Genomic DNA, 25,069 nt, shown 5'->3' with positions numbered 1-25,069 from the left:
CAAAGAACCTCTCAGGCAACTGAATTTGTCCAAAATACAAATGCAGTGTTAATGTGGTGTATTGAAATATGAATCTATGTAATGGAACCGCATTCTTGTTAATGGCACACCTTACAATGACCACTAATGTAGAGCAGCTATTACACGAGACTACATAAACAGTGTTGACAAAAGACAGATTTAACAAAGAAACTTTATTTCATTATTGAACTTTGATTCAACACAAAAAAAATAAATCCCTATTTTTCCTGCCACGAAAGCCTTAAATAAATACACCAGTATATATGGCCTACATTCAGTCTGTGAAGTGGTAGGCCGACATAGAAACAGATACTTCTACAGCAAGTAAACAAAATGTAGAACCCAAACCTTTATTACCCATGGCAATAAAGCAATATGTACATTCTTGGATTTGTTTATAGAAAATAATTACAAAGAAATAATAAATAGAATAGAAAAATAGAAATACAGAGATGTACAGATGTCTTTGTAAAATACTAATCATCTTATCCTTGCAAAATGCTGCAGGTCCTTCACTCAGTCTGGGCTTTCTTTGCCACTACAGTACAGTTTGCAGCTATAAACTCCCTCATCCTCTTGAGAGTATTTTTGACCTTTTCTCGATCAGGCTCGGTCTCTGGTGCCCCCGTCTGGTCTGCACTGCTCAGAGGTCTCAGCAGAGAAGCATGGAGGCTGTTCCCAAATGATACGTTCAGTCGCTGCTGGAATGAGCTTTGGAGCTTGACAACCAAGTCTTTCTTCTGCACATAAATATTTTGCATACTTTAAATGGTGGGAAATTTGACAGTATACATTTATATGAAACAAATTCAAATTAGTATGTAGCAGCATGATTAAGTCTAATAGCATGTACAGTCAAATGAAAAAATAAGTACACTACATGGAAATGTTTTTTTTTTTGTGTTTTTTAATTTTTTTAAATATATTTAGACAAGCAAACATTTGCACCTCTTTGAAACAGTGCATATTAATAAATGTGATATGCTCTATCAAATGACATAAAATGTACTTTTTTTGTAGTAATTTTCACAATTTAAATGAACAAAAATCAGAGCAGACACATGAAAAAGTAAGTACACCCCAACATTTATCACACCTTCAAATACATAAAATTAGGATCAAGATTGTGTGCCAGTGAGAAGAAGCTGCTTAGGGAGTGCAGGTGGAACATGTCTTATTTATACCCCTCTCATATCTAGTGTCTGGTGTTCCCTTTGTTATTGAGGTGTGTGGTGTCATCATGCCAAGATCTAAAGAGTTCTGTAAGGCCTTCAGAATAAAAGGTTGTGGATGCCTAGGAGTCTGGCAAGGGATTTAAAAAGATCTCCAAATTATTTGAAATACATCATTCCACTGCAAGGAAAATCATCTACAAATGACCAGAAAAAAGACAGCTTTTCAGGAGAAGCACCTCATTCCAACTGTCAAGCACGGTAGTGGAAATGTTATGATTTGGGGTTGCTTCGCTGTCTCAGGGACTGGAAAGCTTGCATTTATTGATTCAACTATGAATTCTGAAACATATCAAAGAGTGCTTGAAGATAATGTGAGGCCATCTGTCTGAAAGATGAAGTTGAACCAAAAGTCTACCTTTCAACAGGATAATGATCCTAAGCACACTAGCAGATCCACCAAGGAATGACTCAAAAAGAAGAAATGGAGGGTTATGGAATGGCCTAGTCAAAGCCCGGATTTGAATCCCATTGAAATGTTGTGGGGGATTTGGGGGCAGTACATGCAAGAAAACCATCAAACATCTTGCAACTGAAAGAATATTGCATGCAAGTGTGGTGAAAAATTCCAGCAAGACTGTTGGACAATTATGCACAATGCTTACAAGAAGTTATTTCTGCTAAAGGGGGCAATACTAACTTCTAAGGCCAAGGGTGTACTTACTTTTTCCAAAAAAGAATATCACATCTATCGATATTTCTGTTGAATAAATGATTGAAAAAGCTCATTTTCCTTGTGGTTTTGTTCAAGTATATCAACTTTATTAATAGGCACTGTTTCAAAGATGGTCAAATGTTTGCCTATCCAAATACATCAAAAAAGCCAACAATTTCCATGAGGTGTACTTATTTTTTCACATTACTGTGATTTTGAGATCACAGAAATGAATGCAAAATCAAGCAAATTCTGCAATATACAGAAGAGTTTGCAGTTTTTCAGCATTACAGATTTTTCTGCAGATTTGGGCCAAGACGCATCATGTGATGTCATCACAAGCCAAAGCCCTCTTTGATTCACATGCGTCAAACATGAGTACAACTAAAAGGTCTCATTTACCAACAAACATCACTGCGAAAGGCAATTTCATGCAAGTGTAATTTTGCCAATTCAGGTAAAATCACGTATGTTCTGATTAATAAAGCTTCTACCACAGCGTTGTTGAATGTTCATTTTCAATTGGTGTTTTCTAGAATAATATGGCTCCGACATTAGTTTCTGATACATTATCAGATGTATAATAACAACCTAGAGACTACTATGCTGGATGTTCCACATGAAAAGAAACCTTTTTAATGCATGTGTAATCACCAATATGGTTATGATTTCTGTGAAAAGATATAGCATTATATATCATTTTTTGGAAGGATTCTCCAATGTCCATGCAACAGTCAGACATAAAACTGGTTACAGAAAAGTTGTTAGGATGGCGGGCTTTTCAGGTTTTTTGGAACAACACCATTTTGTCTTATTAATTTCAAGAGGCAGAAAAAAAAGAGAGGCTGGTGATGAAATAATTGTTTATAGTGATAACAGAACCTCGTTCTGTAAACGCTTCACAACATTAAACAATGACATGTTGTTCTTTAATTTATATCAATTGTCTTAATTGTATATAAATTGTATTGTTATTGAAAAATAATCAAATGCGTCACATAAGGCCATATGACACCACCACACTGCTGATTATTTTCCTATAACAACATGTTTTTTTATTCCTTAAGTTCTCAAACATATTTTCGTACCTTGGAGATTGATGACAGTTTGTCAAAAAGAGCCCAGAGGTCCGACACCATTTCAGCTGCTGAGCGGTAGGGAGGGCTGCGTTTCCCCAACAGCCGTCCAACAATTAAGTTAAATTTCACATATCCTCCATTTTGCTTGATGGGTAGACAAACAATTATATTAACAATTTGCAGGAAAATACAGTGCCCTCCAATAATATTGGCACCCTTTGGTAAATATGATCAAAGAAGACTGTGAAAATTTGTCTTTACTGTTTAACTTTTTGATCTTTTGTTCAAAAGATTCACAAAAAAATTCTCTGCTCTCATGGATATCAAACTGTTTCAAACAAAATAGGTTTAACACAAAAAATATTTGTTAAATATAGGTGTGCAACCATTATTGGCACCATTTTAGTCATTACTTTTTGCTACCTCCCTAGCTCTGAGTCTTCTCCTATAATGCCTGATGAGGTTGAAGAATACATGGCAAGGGATCTGAGACCATTCCTCCATACAGAATCTCTCCAGATCCTTCAAATTTTGAAGTCCACGCTGGTGGACTCTCCTCTTCAGTTCACCCCACAGGTTTTCTATGGGTTTCAAGTCAGGGGACTGGGATGGCCATGACAGGACCTTGATTTTGTGGTCAGTAAACCATTTTTGTGTTGATTTTGATGTATGTTTTGGATCACTGTCCTGCTGGAAGATCCAACCACGGTCCATTTTAAGCTTTCTGGCAGAGGCAGTCAGGTTTTCATTTAATATCTGTTAATATTTGATAGAGTCCATGATGCCATGCATCCTAACAAAATTTCCAGGTCCTCTGACAGAAAAACAACCCAAAACATTAAAGAGCCACCATCATATTTAACCATGGGCATGAGGTACTTTTCCATATGGCTACCTCTCTATGTGTGCCAAAACCAAATCTGGTGTTTATTAACAAAAAACTCTATTTTGGTTTCATCTGACCATAGAACCCGATCCAAAGTTTCAGTAGTGTCTGGCAAACTTGAGTTTGTTTCTGGATGAGAGTAGAGGCTTTTTTCTTGAAATCCTTCTAACAACTTGTGGTGATGTAGGTGACTTCGGATTGTAGTTTTGGAGACTTTCTGACCCCAAGATGCAACTAACGTCTGCAATTCTCCAGCTGTGATCCTTGGAGATTTTTTGGCCACTCGAACCATCCTCTTCACAGTGCGTTGAGACAATATAGACACGTCCAATTCCAGGTTGAGTCATAACATTTCCAGTTGACTGGAACTTCTTAATTATTGCCCTGATAGTGGAAATGGGCATTTTCAATGCTTGTGCTATTTTCTTATAGCCACTTCCCATTTTGTGAAGTTCAACAACTTTTTGCTGCACATCACAGCTATATTCCTTGGTCTTACCCATTGTTATGAATGACTAAGGGAATTTGGCCTATGTGTTACCTCATATTTATACACCTGTGAAACAGGAAGTCATGACTGAACAATTTCACCCAGGTGTACTAAAAATGTTTTAAATATCAATGGGAATATACTTCAAATATATTTTTCTCATATGAATTCATAGGGGTGACAATAATTGTTGCAAACCTATATTTTTATAATATATATAAGATCTTTTGGGGATAAACCTGTGTTGTCTTTGCAATTGTTTGATATCTATGAGAGCAGAGTATTTTTATGATTTGTTCTAACAAAAGATCAAAAAGTTAAACAATAAAGAATTTTTCACAGCCTTTGCTCATATTTACCAGGGTGCCAATATTAGTGGATGGCACTGCATGTAAATGACATTCAGCCAAACAAGCTTATGTCTACTTCTGTGGTACAAACTAAGTGACAGTTGTGAGCTTAAATAACTGGAGTGAAGTTCATACCTTAATAGTTTTGTAGAGCAGGTAGCTATGATTCTCACACATTAGAGTGAGCAAAAGTTGCTCACACCTCTGGAAAACAAAGTCGACAACAAAGAAAATGAAGCAAAAATGAAGATATGCACTCATTCTGCAGTATATTTTTTATATTTCTTTTTAGCCTTTTGAAATATATTAATGCAGGGGTGTCCAATCCTATCTGGAAACGACCGTGGGTGTGGGTGCAGGTTTACATTCCGGTCAAGCAGGAACCACATCTGATGCCAGCCGTTTAATCAGTTGGGCGTGGCTTTCAATAGGTGTGGCTTCTGCTTGCTTGGAATGAAAATCTGCACCCACAGTAGCCCTTTCCGAATAAAATTGGACATCCCCATCAAGGTTTCATTTTCATGACTCAAACACAAGCCCTTCATTTCTGGCAGTTGGTGTTTTTGAGCGTTTGTACTTGAGCATGTGTGAAGTGTATTGTTTTACCCTCTGGTCCGACAGACTTAGGTACGGTTCCTTAAGTCTGTTGCAACTGAATGGGTCGGTATCATCCAACACATCCTGGCACAGGGAGCATACCCACGTCGCACTGTACAGAACACACTCAGAGGTTTTTGTTGGGTTTTTTTTTGGACTAAATAACCAACTGCTTAGAATCTGTAGAGCATGCAATGCTATAAATCAGTCAAATGCCACTTGAAGCATCTCTTGAGGTTGTTGTAATTAGCATTCACAGTAAGACACCACTACTAGAGACTTCTATTGATATACTGTTAAAGTTAGTAGAGTATTAGAGTAAAATATGATAGTATAGACCTAGAGCAAGATTTTCATCTTACATGGGATTGAAAATGATTGGCGGCACGTGGCAGCTGGTATGAAAGCTTCTAGCACATTCTGCACACTGCAGTGAAGCTCCAGCGGAGAGACACACAGCACAGTCCAGTACGTCAGCCTGCAGGAAACGTTCGGAACTGCAGGACGGTGAGGGTGAAGCAGCAGCTGGCGGTGCAGTGATCCTGAGACATCTCTGGATTGACTATAAGTGCAACATGACAAGCTACATTTTTACTGAAATATCGTTTAGGTGGACGTAAATCTTGGTGGCTGCATCTCACGTGTGAAAACGATTCACAAACAGCAGTGATTACACTCAGATTTGAAGTTTATCGCTTCAGGGGGAAAATGTGTGCATAAGCTATGCTCAAATATACCTTTACAAACACACAGCTGAGTGCAGGGCATACCTGGTTTTCATCTATCTCCTGAAGCAACATTTCATCCTTTTGGCTACTGGGAACTATTCGAAACTGAGACCGAGAAGATCCTGAGATGGGCAAGCGGTGCAGCGATACAAGCAGAGTCCTGCGAAAAAGAAGATATTAATTAGCTGCAAGCTGGACATTATTGTGCTTTGTGAAAAATGATTCTTGTACACAAGTGCAGAACATAAGCAGACATACTTATTGTTGTCGTCTCTTAATATGGGTTCCTCTGAAAGAGCAGAAGGAAAAAGAAATAAAAGGTAAGTGCAGCAAAAACAAAACAAAACAAAAAAACACACATACTGATGAAAGTGATGTGTCCAAAGACAAACTGATAGTGGAATGTGTGAAAAATAGTCTCACCTTCTGTGTCATCCATCCCTTTCACCAGTTCAGAATCACTATCAGTCTTCTCATCATCGTCCATCTAGAAGCGTAGAAAAACATGACTTAAGTCAATTAAAGACTATTAAATTACATGAAAAAGACTATTTGTAAAGACTACTACAATTACAGACTCAATATAATATGCTGTTTAATATGAAGTTGAGTAGTTTCATGATATTTATAACCTTTGCATTAGGGGGAGATGCGTGTTCTAAGGTAGATCTGGAGCAAGCATCCTCAGAAGGCACTTTTATTTCACTGGTAAGAATCGCTCTAAAGGACGACGGCAGGCCTGTGAGCCAGTGCTTAGTTGAGGGGCTTCCTGTGGAGGACAGAGTTGATATGCTCTTCAGCGGTGATTCAGATCGAGTAAGGGAGATCTGGTTAGAAGAGCAGTCTTTGATTGAGGTAGTGGAATGAGGATCACGTGGCTGATGCACCGCTGAGAGTTCTTCTGAGTTCTTTGTGTCTTTTTCTGGCACAGTGGAAGTAGGCAGGCTACTGTCTGCTTCCTCAGCAACTGGAGAAGCCCTGCTGCAAACACTCATATCTCCCTCACAAACAGAATCAGCTGGAGCCTTCACTGGGAGCTCACAGGTTGGCATTTTGATGGTCTGAGTGGCACACTCTATTTGACCTGCGTTACAATACGCACTGGGAATTGGAGTAGCAGGGAGTGAAGGCGTGCTGGACACTGGGGGATCCAGTTCTTTATTACTGCTGACTGGTAAATCTGTGTGGCTGGGAGCCTGGGGGCAAGACATGTTACCCGACGTAAGGTGCGATGATTTATCATCTCTTACCCAGATGTGTTTTGTTGGCTGGGGTAGACGGATGAGAGTGGTGCCCTTATTTGCAGTCAAGACAGGAGTGTATTGGTAGAATTTCCAACCTGTTCTAGAGTTGGGAGAAGCCATGTTGTTTGGTACTTTGAGTAGAGTGAACTGTAAATGATTGGATTGAGTGTCAGCAGACTGAGAAGGCTGCAGATTGACAGACTGAGTGTTGGAGACAACCTGAGTGCAAGACAGGGATTTCTTAGTGGGAGCAATTTTAGATGGAAAAGACTGACCTGAAACTGCCTGAGACTGAGGAAGGCTTTGCTGTTTATGGTTAGATGAAAAATTCATAGTAGATGGGTGAGGGTTAGACATGGCCTGACTAGACTGAGCCAAAGGAGATGAGGTGATAATAGAGGGAACAGATTGGCTACTGGCGAGAGAGTGAGACTGGGTATTGGTTAAGCTATTAAAGTGAGAAGACTGGAATGAGGCTGTGTGGACCATGACAGAGGGACAGGAAGAAAGGCCTGGAGGAGCTGCTGCAGCAAGGACAACACCAGACTGAGACTGTGGTAACACAACCTGAGGCATTACAGTGCCAGGAAAAGAGCTGGAGTGAAAGAGAGATGTAGACTGAAGAGGGTGAGACAGACTTCTGAAGATCTGCTGTGACTTTGAGGGTTGAGGTAAGATGGACTGAGGCAAATGCTGGCCCACCTGAGCAACTACATACTGAGCCGTGTTGCTCTGAGTGGTTTGGGGAGCAGCAACGTTAGGGGAGACAGAGGAAGAACTAGTATAGCTTATAATGTCTGTTAAGTCTTGGGTGGGTTGCAGTGGTTCTGATGAGGCTGACTCAGACTGTCCACACTGAGGACGATCAGAGACAGCCTGGGACATCGAATGGGCTGTAGCCTGAAAGGATGTAATGTTAGATATTGACCGAGTTGCACCAGATTCTGAATTTAATCCTGAGGGGCGTTTGTCTGCTTCTTTGGGTGCATTTTTAGGTTTATTGCCGTTGTATTTTCCTTTGGCAGTAAGAGGAACTCTAGTCACCTTAAAAGAGGCTGGAGGAAAAAAAAGAATAAATAAATAAGTAAAATGTTGACTTCAACAAAATCTCTAATCCAAGCACTGGCAAGGCTCTGAATCATAAGTTATACACATATGTTAATTTTAACAAATCAGGCTGGTTGACAGACAAGAATCACAATTACAACCGCAATTCCGAAAAAGTTGGGACAGTATGGAAAATGCTAATAAAAACAAAGAGGAGTGATTTGTAAAAGTGCTTTGACTTGTATTTAGACATATAAAGACAAGATATTTGATGTTTTACCTAATCAACTGCATAGTTGTTTTTTGGGGTTTTTTTTTGAAGATAAACGCTCATTTTGAAATTTATACATGCAACACGTTCCAAAAAATTTGGGACAGGGGCAATTTAGGACTAATAGCAATATGACAAATTGAAATAATAAGGTGATGTGAAACCGGTGAGGCAATCGTCTAATCATAGTATATAAGGAGCCTCAAAAAAGGCCTAGTCCTTCAAGAGCAAGGATGGGTCGAATCTGCCAACAGATGCATCAGCGAATAGTCCAACACTTTGAGAACAACATTCCCCAAAGACAAATTAGTAGGATTTTGGGTATTTCACCCTCTACAGTGCACAATATAATTAAAAGATTAAAGGAATCCTGTCAAATCTTGGTGCGTAAAGGGCATGCACATCTGTAAGGGCACCATTAATGCAGAAAGATATGTACACATTTTGGAGCAACATATGCTGCCATCCTGTGTTATGCTGTTGCAATGAGAAACAGACTGAGGGCACAGTGGGATACAGTATTGTGACTGCTCGCAGGGGAGAAGGAGAATTAGTGGATAATAAAGAGATGGAGTTAAACACTTTCACAGTTTCTCTGACAAATACTTTATTTCTGTAGTATGTAAGTGTAGTATATCACACACCTATAAAACTTTGAAAGAAATACCATTGGACAGTAACGTAAATATGATGTTAAAAAGCGTAATATTAAATAAAATTTTTAAAAACTCGGCTGGGTGACATGCCTTTTCCCCCCCAACAAAACCGACATATGGCTTCATCCAAATTTATTGGTTCACCTCTCTCGTTAGGCACAAATCCAAAATGTTCCCAGATCACCGATGTAACATTTGGTTTCCTAACAAGATCCATCACAGCAGCAGAATGCGAAGTGAAATAGCAGAATTCACCTGACTGGATTTTGCAGCGCTCAAACATTTTCCATTTGCATTTTCTATACTGTCCCAACTTTTTTGAACTGAGTTGTATAATGATTTTATGCTGTAGCAGAGATGAAAAAACTTTTTTTTTTTTTTTTAAATGTAATTACTTACCAAAATTCTTAATATTATGGCAGATGTTTTCATTGAGTGAGAGTGAAAGCTGAATCACAGTATCAGGGAGAAATTTCTTCTTTGACAGAACCCTCTGTGCCCATTTCTCGATCTAATGAGGAAAGCAGAGATGCAATTTGCCTAAACTATAAAAAGACAGTAACCAGCTCACTAGTGCATTTTCCTTTTTCCAGCTAAGAGCCCCACCAACCATTTTTGTTTCACTAGAACATGCAGTCCTTGCCACACAGAACAAGTTATCATACACTGCCTGGCCAAAAAAAACAACCCAAAAAAGTCACGCACACTAAAATTTAGTTGCAAAAGATTTAGCTTTGATTACTGCGTGTATTCATCGTGGCATTGTTTTGACAACCTTGTACAATCTGACATTTGTTTCCATCCAGAGTTGAATTAATTTTTAGCGAGATCTTGTATTGAGTACTGGAGAGTCGAACCCCTCTGTAAAATCTTCCCAGCACATCCCAAAGACTTTCAATGGGGTTACGGTCAAGACTCTGTGGCCAATTCATGTGTGAAAATGATTCCTCATGCTCCCTGAACCACTCTTTCACAATCTGAGCTCGATGAATCTTGGCATTGTCAGGGAAGAAAGAAATCCATTTATCTAATAACCTGGTCATTCAATACATTCAGGTACTCGGCTGATTTAATTTTATTGCTGCATAATGTTGCTGAGCCCAGACCTGACCAATTGCAGCAACCCCAGACCATAACACTGCTTCTAGAGGCTTGGAGAGTAGGCACTATGCATGATGGGTGCATCACTTCATGTGCTTCCCTTCTTACCCTGCTACACCCATCGCTTTGGAATAGGGTAAATCTGGACTGGACCACATGACCTTTTTCCATTGCTTCACTGTCCAATGTTTATGCTCACTAGCAAAGTGAAGTCGTTTTTATCTGATGATCCTCACACTGATTAGGCTACAAAGCTGTTTAGTCCCAATCCTGTAAGTTCACATTGCATTGTGCATGTGGAAATGCTCTTACTTTCACTATTAAACATATCCATGAGTTCTACTGTCCATTCAAACTGTTCATACTGACTTCACCAAACGTTTTAAAGATCTCAGATCACGATCATTCAAGATTTTGAACATTGATTTTTTTTACCACATTTCTTCCTCAAAGTTGACAGTACACCACTCTCCTTCCAGGTGTTAATAATGTGTTGGACAGTTCTTAACCCAATTCCAGGGATTTCAGCAATCTCCTCAGTTGTTTTCTTTGCTTGAGGCCAATAATTTGCCCCTTCTGAAACACAGTAACATCTTTTCCACGAGCATGGGATACATCTTCCGACATGGTTGTTTAAGACATGGGAAACTGCATCACTGCAATAATGATCCAATCATGTGCTCTTAAGTATTTGCTTATTTAAATCCAAACAGCGACTTTTTTTTTTGCCCAGGCAGTGTATGAAGCAGTATGCAACTCAGACAGACGGAACAAATTCAGAGTATTCCTGGCAAAAAAAATAAAAATAAAAGAAACCAACCATACTTGCATCTTGTGCTGCAGGATACACTGCCCCTCAGTGCTCAGTATTTTATGAATGAAGGCAGTGATGTACTCTTGCTTATCCTCCAGCTTTTTCAGACTGGTCTTCATCACCTTCAGGCTCTTCTCCTCTTCATCACACAAATCCTTCAAAGAACCAAAAGTACCAAATGATTCATATGAGTTGTGCATTAGTGTGTCTCTCTCTCGATCACACTTTTACACCCATGTACATATTTTCTTTATTACAAAAACAAAGACACAGTGTCTGAAAGGAAATTCTCTTATATCACGTACTCTCATATTATGAACTGTTAAGACACCTTGGATACGGGGAATACTGGGTTATAGTTTCTGTTTGTGTGTCTCTGTGCTATCAAATACCTATGATGAATGTATTCATTTAATTACCTCTTTAAATAAGCTGATCAACTGCCATCTTTCTTATAGTTGACATGTATTTTTTATATCTTGAAAAGACTTATTTTCGTAGTATGCTGTGTGTTTTGTCTATCTGTCTGGCACCTGCACCAGTAGAAACCGTCCACGCACTGCTTCTTATCTATGTATATAAATACTCTTGTTTTGCATAAATAAACTGGGATGTCTCTGTGAGCATGCATGTGTCAGTGTGTGTTCATCTTAGACCCCCCAGGCCTGAACGCTCTACGGTAAACCACACTTTCTAAAAGTTAATAGAAGTAGAAGTAAAAAAGGCTGGAAGGCATGATGGAAGATCTGAAAGACATAATATGAGATTCCTGAGATACATGGAAATCTAACAGTGTCCTTAAACAATTGCCGTTTGGCAAGTACACCGTAGACAGCGGAAGGCACATTTATTTCTGTGCTTTTTTATGAACTAGGTTAGTAAATTTAATATGCTAATGTCCATACTGACAGTCTGATTATTATGAACATGTTAAAACTGTATATGATCAAAAAAGTTCTCAGTAGCACCAACACAAAGTGTTATCAAATTTTAACTGAAGCAAGTACCCACCAAGCTGCAGTATGTCTAATGGCTTAAATATAGCCTTGTGCTGTTTACATTTTGTGCATTCACGGCATAACAGAGCATTAATATTGTATTATACGGTTTTTCTAGTTCTTAGAAATAACGCATGCCACAACACAATCAGGCACTACTTTTATCTGTTGTATAAGTCTGCAGTAAAAGGCCACACTGATTAATACGATAATATGGAAGAGTACCTGACTGCCTAACTGAGCTTCTTAAGGGCTTATCTAAAAGCAATTTTGATGAGGAGGGTCAAAACTTGAAAAGAGTCCGATTACAACAAATGATGAAAGCTTTGTCTCTTGCTTGTTACTGTTATTGTGGGCTTACATTACTTTGGAGCACTCCAGGTGTCTTGCTGCAGTTGAATGACTGCAGAATGCAGTAAGAGAATCCTGCTTTTCTGAACAAATGTTCCTTTATATAAAGACCCTAATGACCTTGGAATAAGCAATATTGAAATGCATGCTCTTCCAAACAAATTCAAACACAATCATAGCAAAATTCATATAATTTATAACCAATTATGGCCCATGGTTAACTATAAAAAAGAAAACCGATGGAATTAAAACCGTGCCACTACCTCCAATTCCTTAGACAGCTGACGACATCGTATCACCAGAGAGGCGTACAGGGATTTCAGCGCATTATGCAGTTGCTTCTGTGTCAATGCCTTTAATTCCTTTATGGCATTCAATCTACCTCAGAAAAACACATACATTAGCTGACTGGGAATCATTTTTGTTATTCCCAATGTTAAACATTCCCCAGACTGATACAATGCAGTATTATAATCATGGCAATGCTGCTTTCACAAAGTGTTTTATACTCATATCTCTCTTCTTGTAATTATCGCAGATGGTTTTGCTTGAAGGCAAACTTTTTACCACCTGCTAATAATTTAGCATTCAGTCAGAAACCTGAATGTTTATTACATTATAAACACATAAATGCAATGATGCAACATTTATGTTATAATACAAGTTTGTTTTTGTATTTTTTTTCTTTTCTGTCCACTTATGCCATTGTTGTTCCAAAGAGTTAAGCGTCTTGAGGCACATATTAATATTAAATATTTGTCAATTTTTTTCTGTTGAATAAAGATGACCTTGCAAATCCTTTAATCTGAATATCATACAGGATAACAGAGTTGAGTATTACCTTCCATCCAGATCCTGCAGCCTGGCCCTCATACTGTTTTTCTGCTCTCTGATGCTGTCCAGCAGTTTCATGAGCTCGTCTTTCTGAGAAACCACCGCTTCCTCCAGCAACAAAAAACTGACAGGAAAAGTCAAAGAGTAAAAGTTTTTTTGTTTTGAGAAGTAGCAGCAATGGATATTCTAGATAACTGGGGTGGCGTACCACAACCCTGAAAGAGATTCTTAAACTTTCACTACAAAAGTATCAGCAGACCAGACAGAACCAACCTGTTTATAAATGCACAACTGTCATTGGTAATCACAGAAAACAGACTTGCTGAAGCATCATTGTAGCCATAGAAAAATCTCACAATGACAGACAGAGCTGCTGAAGAAATTGTTCTCCATGTAATCTTGAATCACTTAGAATTCACATACGGTTGTGCTCATAAATTTACATACCCCTTTCAGAATCTGCAAAATGTTAATTAAAAAATATGAGGGATCATTAGAATTGTGTTTTGTTTTTTATTTATATTTAATACCACCCTGAATAAACTATTTCACATAGCAGATGTTTACATATAGTTCTCAAGACACAATAATAACAACTGAATTTACACAAATGAAACAGTTTAAAAAAAAAAAAAGTACCCTTGGTTGTTAACACTGTGTGTTGTTACCTGAATGATCCATGACTGTTGTTTTGTTTTGTGACAGTTGTTCATGAGTCCCTTGTTTATCCTGAGCAGTTAAACTGCCCAATGTTCTTCAGAAAAATCCTCCAGGACCTGCACATTCCCGCATCTTCTGCATATTTGACCCCTTTCCAACAGCAGCTATATGATGTTGAGATCCATCTTTTTACATTGAGGACAACTGAGGGACTCGTACACGACTATTACAAAAGGTGCAAACAGTCACTGATGCTCAAGAAGGCAACACAATACATTAAGAGCTGGGGGTGTAAACTTTTGAACAGGATGATGGGTGCAAGTTGTTATTATTTCGTCTTCTGGGAAACATGTAAATATCTTATGTAGCTTCTGAAGGGTGGTACTAAATGAAAAAAAAAAAGATCTTTTTATTTTGGATGTTTAAAAGGAAAGTGTTTTCTTCTGATATAACAGCAAAGGTTTGAATAACTTTTTGTCCTTTGCCATCCTGGAGAGACAATCTTTGCCCCCTGCTGGAGCAGTGTGGAATGGATTCTTGTAGACTGTTGGTCCATACTGGTTGAGGGTATCTTGCAAAGAGAAATTTGCTTTGATTTACTTGCTCACGTAAGCTTCAAAGGGTGGTTTATGACCATCACAAGCAGGCAGAAAATGGAGTTTATATTAACAATAACAAGTGTCTTTTCTAACCCTTTGTTGACCTTACCTTTTGAGACTTTAGGGGATATAGTGCTGGAAAATGTTCCTACACAAGCCGATCTAGAAGCTCTGGAGCCATACTATATGTACACAAAAGGCCAACTATACATAGTCTGTATGTTTTCATGTCACCCAGTAACTTGTGCTTGTTCCCCACCATATTCCCATTTCCATTGCAAGGACACTGCGTGCCTGCACACCTGACAGGCATTGCAGCTGACCCTCACTCTTTATCTTAACAAGCCCAGAAGATGGCTTGTTGTTGTCCTTGATATAGGCAACAACATGGTAACAGTTGTTTTATAACGTATTCAACATAAAATAAAAATGTTACATTTGTAACGAGATATCAAAATAATTTATTTTATTTTTTTTTTACATTCATGGCATTTTTGGCAGACACCCTTATCCAGAGCGACATACATTTATCTCATTTATACAACTGAGCAATTGAGGGTTAAGGGCCTTGCCCAAGGGCCCAACAGTTGTAGCTTGGCAGTGCTGGGGCTTGAACTCCTGACCTTCTGATCAGTAACCCAGAGCCTTTAACCACTGAGCCCTGAGTTTAAGACCATCTTAATAAGCAAATTGTTTAACCAAAACTGAGGGATTTGAACACCGAAGACCTATATTAGGGGGACCATTTCATGCGTATTGCTCTAAAGAAGTACCTGTGGTTTCTGTGGTCAATCAGCTGACAGTCTCTACAGGTGAGCTGATTGCAGGTGACACAGAAGAACTTGAGTCGCTCCTGTTTGTGTGAAGTACAGCGCAAGCTTATACTCAAGCCTAAAGAAGAAAAATATGTTAAGCAACCAAACATGACTTGAATTAAACATTATAATCTATTAAATATTGTGTTCAATTACTTTCATTTCCTGAAATTTTAGTCCCTACTATTAATCATTTGATTATAATAGAATGACTATCATTTTACATACTCTTTCGATTTTCAACCCATCAACTTGGGGTAGTCTACTCAACAACCAGTTCCTTCCCCGTATACAGAGCCACGTCAAATCAACATGGCCGCTCACACTGTGAACACTGTAATGTCCTCCTTCGCTACTTTTAAATGAGTTGATAGCAGTATTTGCCTTTAAATCAGTTAATATACCTACACGGTACTTGGCTAAATCTATAACATGACCATACTAATCACTGTTTTGAGAAGGTAATCATAAACATTAGACTTATCTAATGATGGTCGTAGTAGTGATGCAGTAGATCTACACTTTACTGGAGAAGTGTCAATAAACTCAAAACCTTGATCAGCACAAACACAGTCCAGTACTCCGCCATCGTACTTTTGAATGTCTCGCGCGCATGCCTATAGACTTAACACGTCATGCACGTGCGCATGACATCATCGTCTTCACAGATTCTCATTTTTGTATGTCTACTCGGAGATGATAACAGCATAGTTTTCAAAAACTTGCACTTTGAAACCGTTTTCAAAAGTTTGCGTTTTCAGGCCCTGAAACGCCGTTGTCGTGTAAACGAACAGCCAAAACGCATAAAAAGTTTTCCGTTTTGAGCTGAAAACATTGTTGTGTACACGGCACCTTAAAGATAAAAGAAGGGAAGATGAGTGTCAAGGTGCCAGATAAGGAACAGATATTCTTCAAACAGATGCCACCATCACCCCCACAGCCAGAAAAAAAGTTAAATCCTCAGAGTACCAGAGGAGAAAATGGAGCTTCACCAGTCAAAGAATCCTTCATAAACATAGTGGTCCAAGCGGATAACTGAAGCCTCCCCTCAAAGAGGACCCACCATTATCAGGCATTAACACAGTTTAAGTCTGCATTACCCTAGCACTGTAAATGTGTGTATTGTGTAACACCCACTAGTGGAAGGAAGAGTGAGAGTGGACAGGAAATGAGGTCAAGCCATGAGTCTGTGTTTTACATGAGGCACAAACAACCTATATTATACTATGTATATTGTAAGCAATGTACATCTACCAAGAAATCTTATGCAACTATGTATGCTAAAAAGACCAATCCTGTTAGCGCACGAGGCACATGAAGAGGAGTAGTTTTCTGCAGCTTCCACTGAGATTTCTTCACCTTAAAATATGTATTCAGTCCATACAGGATTTCGCAGAGTTGTTTTGTGATTGTTGCGGCCAAAAAAAGCTTGATTTTGTCGTGGCTTTTTAAAAAAAATTGTGATGCAATTTGTTTTGAATTTGGCAAAACCACAACTGCACAAAATTCTTTTGCGTGGTCTTTCCCAGTGATGTTTGTCGGTAAATAGGACCTTTCAGCTGTATTCATGTGCAACGCACATGAATCGAAGACGGCTTCGGCTGAACGCACATTGTGATGACGTCACATGGCACGCTGTGATTACTTCACATGGCCCAAAGCTGTGGTAATTTTGAAAAATTGCAAGCTCCTCCGAATATTGCTGAGTTTCCTTGAGTTTGCATTCATTTCTGCGATTGCAAAATCCTTGAGGGACTGTGTATTGGCTGGGCCCTAGTTCATACATATAACAGGATTGACCAATATTATACAGTATTATTGCATCAGACCTTATATATTATCTCAATACCTTTTAACTGCATTACAATACCAAGTAATTAAAATCCAAATGATATTTCATACGGAAATTTAAATCTAAACAAATGACCGCTCTCATATGTACAGGTCTTGGATGCCCTTCCCAATGTGTGTAGGACAAACAGCTGAATTAGAAGCTATTATATATTGTTTACAAGCTGCTTTGCAAAACATTTTGTGAGATGACACACCATGGCCAATGTCACAGTACCCGATAAGTTCACCTTATCAACACTTTATAAAACATTCAGAGTTTGTATTTTTCAATGAACTCTACATGAGCACTGTTTGAATCTACAGACCTGATCGGGGTTCCTGTGGTATGACTGTATGGTTACGCGTCACCTTCACTCGCTGATGGGCTGATATACAATCTGAACACAGAGCTTCCTCACACTCCTTACACCATCCACTAAGGACAGATTCATCACATCCTCCACACTGCAGAGAGATAGAATGCGTTCAGCTTAGAGTTACAACCCGAGATTCGACCAACCAATTCAATTAGACACCAGAAAAAGAATTTGAAGAAAAGATGAAATGAGAGTTTAGGATTTCAGCTTTTATTTCCTGGTATGTATTTATTTCCTAGATGTATTAAACAACATAAAACATAGAACCTTTTGTATCAGATGACCCCAGTTTTTAGGTGAGCAAAAGTATAGGAACAGATAACAGATACACATAATATTTGGTGAAGCTTTTCCAGGCTTTTACCTCAGCATCTTTCAATTGTTGTTTGCTTTGGGGGTGGGGTAGGTTCTCCCTTCAGTTTCCTCTTCAGGGAGTTTGGGTTAAGGTCTCGTGATTGACGGCCAGTCTAAAACCTTCCACTTTTTTCCCTCTGATAAAGTGTACTGTTGAGTTGGCAGTGTGTTTTGGATCATTGACTACGTTTACATGGACAGCAGTAATCCAATTATTGACCTTAACCTGAGTAAGATAATAATGTGATTAAGGTGTTTACATGAGTCGCTTTTAGAATACTCCTGTCATGTTCCCATTTTACATGTTTTAGAACATAATTAGATTAACAGCCCGCGTCATTACATCACCGCGCCACGCCGTCCGACGTCCCTCCAGAGTTTCACGTTTCAACATACAGTTCATCTTCGTTATGGTACCGTATACAGTTTTGGGTGTTTTTATTTATTTTTTTTACGAACACTTTAAGTGCAGTTAATTATTTGTCATGCTATACATGCTAATAGACAACTGCTTGAAGCGGTGGGTGTGTCCCAAATCGCGTAGTTACCGTCTATATAGTAGCCAAGATACATGTATTTTTCCCCACTACAGGCCTATAGTAGGAAAGTATGTGATTTGGGACACAGCCGAACTCTCGTGTTCGCCGTAAAACGTAAAACTGCCGTGTGTGATCGTGTCCTGTCGCAAAATGCAGTGAAAACTCCCACACGACGTTCATAATGTGATTAAGGTCTTTACATGTCACTACTACACGTCCATAATGCGACTAAAACAGGAGTACTCCACCTGTCTTAATTAGATTATTGCTTACTTCGATTATGACCTTAATTAGATTAAGGTAAGTAAAAATTGCTGTTTACATGGTAGTTTCTTAATTTGAGTATGGTCTTAATCGGGTTAAGAGTGGATTATTGTTGTCCATGTAAACGCAGCTACTGTCTTGCTGCATGATAAAGTTCTTCCCGATTAATTTAGATACATTTCTCTATAAATTGGCTGACAAAATGTTCCTGTAAACTTCTGAATTCATTCTGCTGCTACCATCGTGAGTTACATCATGGGGATGATGTCATTTTGCACCGGAACTGGGAAGTTAGCATCACACTGGTTCCCTTGACAAAAACCCAATAGGATTTTCCCATAGACTTTTGGATTATTGCAAAAAATAATCTCTGTGATCAACAAAAGATTACAATACTAACACGTTTTGTCCATCAAGATAATTTTCACAAATGAACACAACTTTTATGAAGTTTGAAACCTAAATATGATCGCCAGAAATAAAAAGCTAACCGTATGCTATAAACGAACTACACAACAGTCGCTCGACTTCAACGTCACCAAGCTTCCAACAATTTTTCCAAACTTTATTTAAAAACATTTTCCATAATACGGATTTACTCTGTGGATCATCCACGAACTGTGCACAGCATACCGGAGCCAGTTTATCTGCAAAGTTTTTTCCTGTTCGGCATGATGACGTTTAATGTCCCTGACAACCTCTGTAGTCCCACTTAGCAACATGTAAACAATCGTTTTTTTTTTTTCAATACACGTAAAAGCTTTTTTCTGAAAATATTTTGAGCTTGTGTTCACCACAGACCTTATTTCAGTGTTTTAACCAAAATCCAATTAAAAAAACCTACTGACTTCGAGACGATGGAACCGGAAGCGCTAAAATGCTAACTCGTTTCCGGGTTTTGACATATAAAAACGTCATCCCTGCACCACTCTATGTTGACTGGCTGTAAGTTTAGGAAGTGCTTGATTTGCAGCAGAGTTTTCTATGAGCGGAGGACGAACTTTAAATGTCAATATCGCAGTCGATCATGTTCATGTAATCGTGGGCAGTCAAAAGCGTAATTGAAATCAATATTCAATTAATTGTGCAGCGCTAAGCAGCCATGCAAGCCCAAGCCATGGCACTACCTCCACCATGGTTCACAGAGGAGCTTGTATGTTTTGGACCATGAGTAGATCCTTTCTTTCTCCACACTTCTGCCTTTCCATCACTTTGGAAGAGGTCAACCTTGGACTCATCAGTCCATAAAACTTTGTTCCAGAACTTTTGCGGCTCATCTCTCTACTTTAGTCCACAGCATGTTCCGATATTTTGCTCGCCTACAAATTGGGTGGTCCGATACAAAATGTGCTATGTTCCATGTCATTTAACACATCTACATATAAAAACCATGGAAAAAAAGATGACATTCTAAACTCGCTTCTCATATTCATCTTTGGATCTCAAACCTAAATGTCTTCAGTCTACAGAAAAAAAACAATAAATTGGCCTTACCATGCCAATAGTTTCAGCAGGGACTGTATATGTAAAACATTTAGAACTAAAAGTTTCTTTCTCCTTTGGCTCGTCATACTGAGTAAGTGTGTTAAGTGTCTTTCTTAAGCGTTTAAGCGTCTTTCTGTGAGAGTGTAAACAGAACATGGATTTTGATTGCCACCTACAGTATGTTGCATTCATCCTGGATGATGGATGACTAGCAGACAGAACCTTATAAAATCAAGTTTATCTGTGGGTTTGGAGATAGAACTTTATACATTTTAAAACATTATACCAAAAGCTTAGCTTTTGAAAAAATCGAAAAGAAAACAAAAATAACACCACAGGAGAATAAAGTACCTCCCAGTGGTGGAGCTTATGAGGTTAACTAATTTCTGACAAAAATGCCACACAACCCTATAATACTGAGGTCATGAAATACTTCCAGAAAACAACATGGACACGGATGCACACGGAAGAGACTTTAATAAGATGAATGAGCTTACCTTAGGGGCGGAGTTCTCAAAAATGAAGCAATCTGTAACTTCAGGCAGGTTGAAAGACTGGCCACACGTTGGACATTCTAAAGTAAGAGAGAATCTGATCAATAACACTATTCCACAAAGCTACCTAACATCCAGGCTTCTTTAAAACAAGCCTGAACAATAATTATTAAAACTACAAACACCATTTCCATAAATTTTCTAAAATGCAATAAAAAAAAAAATCTGAGGTTTGTTAATTCTCTTGAACCTTTATTTAACTGCCAAAAGTACAAAGAAAAGATTTACAATGTTTTCACTGATCAACTTAATTGTATCTTTTCTTTTTTTTTTTTAAATATAAAGAAATTAAAAATTTTAACACCTGCAACATACTCAAAAAAGTTGGGACAGAAGCATTACCAGAGTGTTACATCACCCTACCTTTTAATGACACTTTTTAATCATTTGAGAACTAAGGATACTAATTTGCTGCCGTTTTGCAAGTGGAATTTTTGCCCGTTCTTGCTTGATACCAGACTTCATGGCCTTGTTTGCATTGTCTGATTCTCCTCTTCATGATGCGCCATATATTTTCAATAGGAAACAGATCTGGACTGCTGGCAGGACTGTCAAGAACACACACTCAGTGTCTACGAAGCCATGCTGTTGTAGCACATGCAAAATGAGGCCTGGGCATTGTCCTACTGAAATAACCATGGACTTCCTGGGAAAAGACGTTGCCTTGATGGCGGCATGTGTGTCTCTAGAATCCCAATATATGCCTCCGTGTAAATCGTAACTTCACACATATGCAAGTCAGCCATGCAGTGGGGATTGATGCACCCCCATACCATCACAGATGCTGGCTTTCGCACCTTTTGCTGATAACAGTCTGGTTGGTCTTTTTCATCTTTGGCATGGAGAACTCGATGTCCGTTTTTCTCGAAAACAAGCTGAAATGTGGACTCCTCTGACCACAGTACACGTTTCCTCTGTCTTTCGGTCCATCTAAGATGAGCTCGGTTCCAGAGAACTCGGCAGCATTTCTGCATAGAGTTGATGTGTGGCTTCTTCCTTGCGTAACAGAGTTTCAGGTTGCATTTCTGGATGAAGTGGCTGACTGTTTTAAGTAACAACGGTTTTCTGAAGTACCCCTGAGTCCATATGGTTATATTTATCACAGTGACATGAAGATTTCTCACACCGCCTGAGGGTTCGAAGGTCATGCACATTCAACAGTGGTTTCCAAGGTCTCAGTGATAAGTGGATGTCAGAACCTTGTGTACCAGGGTATTTCTGCTTTTCAATAAGCGCCATCTACTGTCAGGGAGTGAATTTGCACTTTCAATCAGCAGGTCGCCTGCATTTAATGCCTGGGTGTGAACACAAAAAAAAACGCTGCGAGAAACATCCCGGTGTGAACAGCAGTGGTGGAACTAGAGTTTTACACATGGGGTGGCCACTGCTACTTTCGGAGGTCCACACAAACACTCACGCACACAAACATACACACACAATGTTGGGTTTCCATGTTTTATGGGGAATTTCCATAACGATTTTTTATACTGTACAAACTGTATTTTCTATCCCCTAAACCTATCCATCACCTAAACACCACAAAAAAATGCATTTTTACATTTAAAAAAATGTAGTATGTATGATATAATATGATTTATACACACATAGTGGAAAGAATCGGTCACTGTTTGCGTCGATAACTGTTGAACATCCTAAATATTTTCAGAAAATAAAGCTTAAGCACCAAGGAGATTAGATACAGTAGCGTGTGTCTGTTACACGAACTACTGAGTTTATACACAAATAAACTCACATTTACTACAACAACAAAAATACACACACACTGCAATTAGATATAGCAGGCATTAAGCAGACAGGGCTGTTTGCACCTGATCCGCCTGTTTGTGCTTCTTTAAAAAGAACTGATATCTCTCCCTTTCTTTTCATGTTTAACTGATCCTGTGCAAAAATATGACAGTCTATGGTTACATCTAATTAACCAATTACCATCATTTTTATCTTAATTACAAATCCTCATTTTCATAACTGTACATTAAAATCAACTACCAGTCTATGTTAGCAGTTTGATCATTGCTAGCCCTCCTCTGAACTGAAGTAACTGAGCTAGCTAATCCATTTCAAACTGCTAAATGTTAACTCTGAACACTGACAGATGTAACCTACTTCCGCCACATTAGCTAAAAATGTGTATACTGTAACTTACACACTGCACGGTATATGTGTGTATTACTAGCACAGATGTAAGTGTAAGGATTGTTATGCTAAATTGCAAACCGATCTCTCTAATCTGATGAACTGGTAGTGTAATGGTAGCACAGAGATATGTGTGGTTATATCTGGTAATACAGAGAGTACCATGTATACTGTTAGTGAGATGTGTGTGTATCTAATAGGGACAGTGTGGTGGTGAATCGGCGGAGATACAGAGATGAAGCTGTGGGACACAGACGGTGTTAAAGGCTGTTGGATGTTGTTTAATAAAAGTAAACTAAACTGAGTCACACTTGTATCGCCTCATTTATATGTGCCGTCTTAATATTACAGGCAGCCTATTGGAGCCTTATTAACTCACACAGTGTCTCATAAAATTTATTCAGCAAACAAACCTGATGCTAAACCTTAAAAACTTACTTAAAATATGTTTTCTTTTTCATCGGTATCTTACAATCATATTCTCTCATCCTCGGCTCATCCTTGATTTGAAAACTGCACGCGCTGCCAGAACGTCAAAAAACAAACAAACTCTTCTTTAGACAAGAGGTGAAATGATGTTGGTGTCCATCAGCATCAGCAACTGCCATTAGCGAATAAAATGTTGGGGTGGCCAATCGTATGTCAGGGGTGTCCGGGGTTGCAGTGGACACCCCTGATATCGCCACTGATGAACATGCCCTAACTTTCAGGCCCTAACTTTTCAGTCTTATTTTGCCTCTGTCCCAACTTTTTCTGAATGATCGGTGTAAATTGTTATTATTTTGTTTAAAGATTTTTTTCATTTAGTATCACCCTTCAGACGCTAAATAAGATAGTTACATGTCTCCCAGAAGATAAAATACTAACAATTTACACCGATCATCCTGTTCAAAAGTTTACATCCCCTTGGCTCTTAATGTATCATGTTGCCTTATTGCGCATCAGTGACTGCACCTTTTGTAATAGTTGTGTACGAGTCCCTCAGTTGTCAACATCATATAGCCGCTGTTGGAAAGGGGTCAAATATGCAGAAGATGCTGGAAAAGCAAAGAATGTGCAGGACTTGGAGGATTTTTCTGAAGAACAGTGGACAGTTTAACTGCTCAGGACAAACAAGGGACTCATGAACAACTATCATCAAAAAAAAAAAAAAAAAAAAAACCGGTATGCACAACTGTACATACAAGTACTGTCCAAAAGTTGTAGGCACACAATTTTTTTTAGTACAAACTTATTTTTATTTTATGACTTCATTAACAAGTCAGTAGATAGATAGATAGCTAGATATATATAGTATTTATAAAACATTAATTTTAAAATACTACTTTAGTAAAAACACATTTAAATGAATTTAAAATAATACGAAAGTGCCTGAGCCATGTGATGGCTTTTTATTCATTCTTTTATCATTCAATGCTAAGTCGTGGGAGTTTTAGAGGTGGTTCCTCTCCAAGTGTAAACCAGTTGCCTCTGCTGTCAGGTTCAGATTAGACAGTAATGATTACTAATTCGAGTTATGAACACGAGCATGATGTTTACCTTTGGGGTGTTTGTCCTCAGAGTTGTTTACAATGCATGCTTTACACATCATGTGAAGACACGGTAGAAGTTTGGGCTCCGCGCTTGAACTTAGCTTTGTTGTGCAAACAGCACATGACTCGGCTTTCTCTACAGCGAGGGAGGACGCGTGTGTGCGTCCTTTCTGAACACAAACATCTATTTCTTCCTTCTTCCTCTCGGACATCGTAAAACAACACCTCCTGAAAATAAATAAACCGCCGCCGAAACGCTATTCTTCATAAACCAGGGAGTCGTTTCCGCTCACTTTACTGTTGACCGCTGCGAAGGCATATCTTCACACGTCCTGTTTCTCTTTCTCCTGAAAATGCTTCTGTCTTCGCGTGAAAGCTCGGTGTAACGTCAGAAAGTGCTGATGGTGGGTTAAGCTAGTGCAAGCCGATGCTTAATTCAAGCATAAACCTGTTTAGTTGCAAAGTTTCGTTTACTACGGAGAACAGAACTATCTGTGATATTCGAACCGTTTCCCCGTGCACGATTTACAGCGCGCATGCGCAACATTC

At 38.8% G+C, this 25,069-nt stretch overlaps 1 protein-coding gene across 5 annotated transcripts; it reads right to left on the bottom strand.

Moving 5' to 3' along the window:
* Positions 1-135: 135 nt before the first annotated feature.
* trim33l (tripartite motif containing 33, like) lies at positions 136-25,069 on the bottom strand. 5 transcript variants are annotated; one of them, XM_053628526.1, is made up of 17 exons: positions 24,528-25,069; positions 20,778-20,854; positions 17,588-17,726; positions 15,387-15,504; positions 13,362-13,478; positions 12,784-12,898; positions 11,183-11,326; positions 9,656-9,767; positions 6,671-8,337; positions 6,462-6,525; positions 6,297-6,327; positions 6,081-6,198; positions 5,673-5,872; positions 5,320-5,422; positions 4,849-4,917; positions 2,997-3,131; positions 136-761 (listed from the first exon to the last, which is right to left on the bottom strand). In XM_053628526.1, the coding sequence occupies exons 1-17, from the start codon at positions 24,730-24,732 to the stop codon at positions 534-536; spliced, it is 3,642 nt and encodes a 1,213-aa protein (XP_053484501.1). In that variant the 5' UTR covers positions 24,733-25,069; the 3' UTR covers positions 136-533. The 5 variants fall into 5 exon arrangements, 4 of the variants coding, with proteins under 4 accessions (XP_053484501.1, XP_053484514.1, XP_053484524.1 ...); XR_008386282.1 differs by lacking the exons at positions 136-761; positions 2,997-3,131 and having other exon boundaries at positions 4,893-4,917; positions 5,320-5,490; XM_053628539.1 differs by lacking the exons at positions 17,588-17,726; positions 20,778-20,854; positions 24,528-25,069 and having other exon boundaries at positions 13,362-14,178; positions 15,387-15,453.

Source organism: Ictalurus furcatus, chromosome 1 (genome assembly GCF_023375685.1).
Source record: "Ictalurus furcatus strain D&B chromosome 1, Billie_1.0, whole genome shotgun sequence".
Lineage (NCBI taxonomy): Eukaryota > Metazoa > Chordata > Actinopteri > Siluriformes > Ictaluridae > Ictalurus > Ictalurus furcatus.
Note: the sequence above shows the minus strand (reverse complement) of the source record. Positions and strands in the feature narration are given on the sequence as shown.

Bases quoted from the DNA above. Each gene is read 5' to 3' on its own strand.
- trim33l (XM_053628526.1), bottom strand. From the start codon at position 24,732: ATGTCCGAGAGGAAGAAGGAAGAAATAGATGTTTGTGTTCAGAAAGGA. The intron at 8,338-9,655 runs GTAAGTAATTAC...TTTTTCCTCCAG, and splicing joins CCATAATATTAAGAATTTTG to CCTCTTTTAAGGTGACTAGA. The intron at 6,526-6,670 runs GTTATAAATATC...CTACGCTTCTAG, and splicing joins CATCTCCCCCTAATGCAAAG to ATGGACGATGATGAGAAGAC.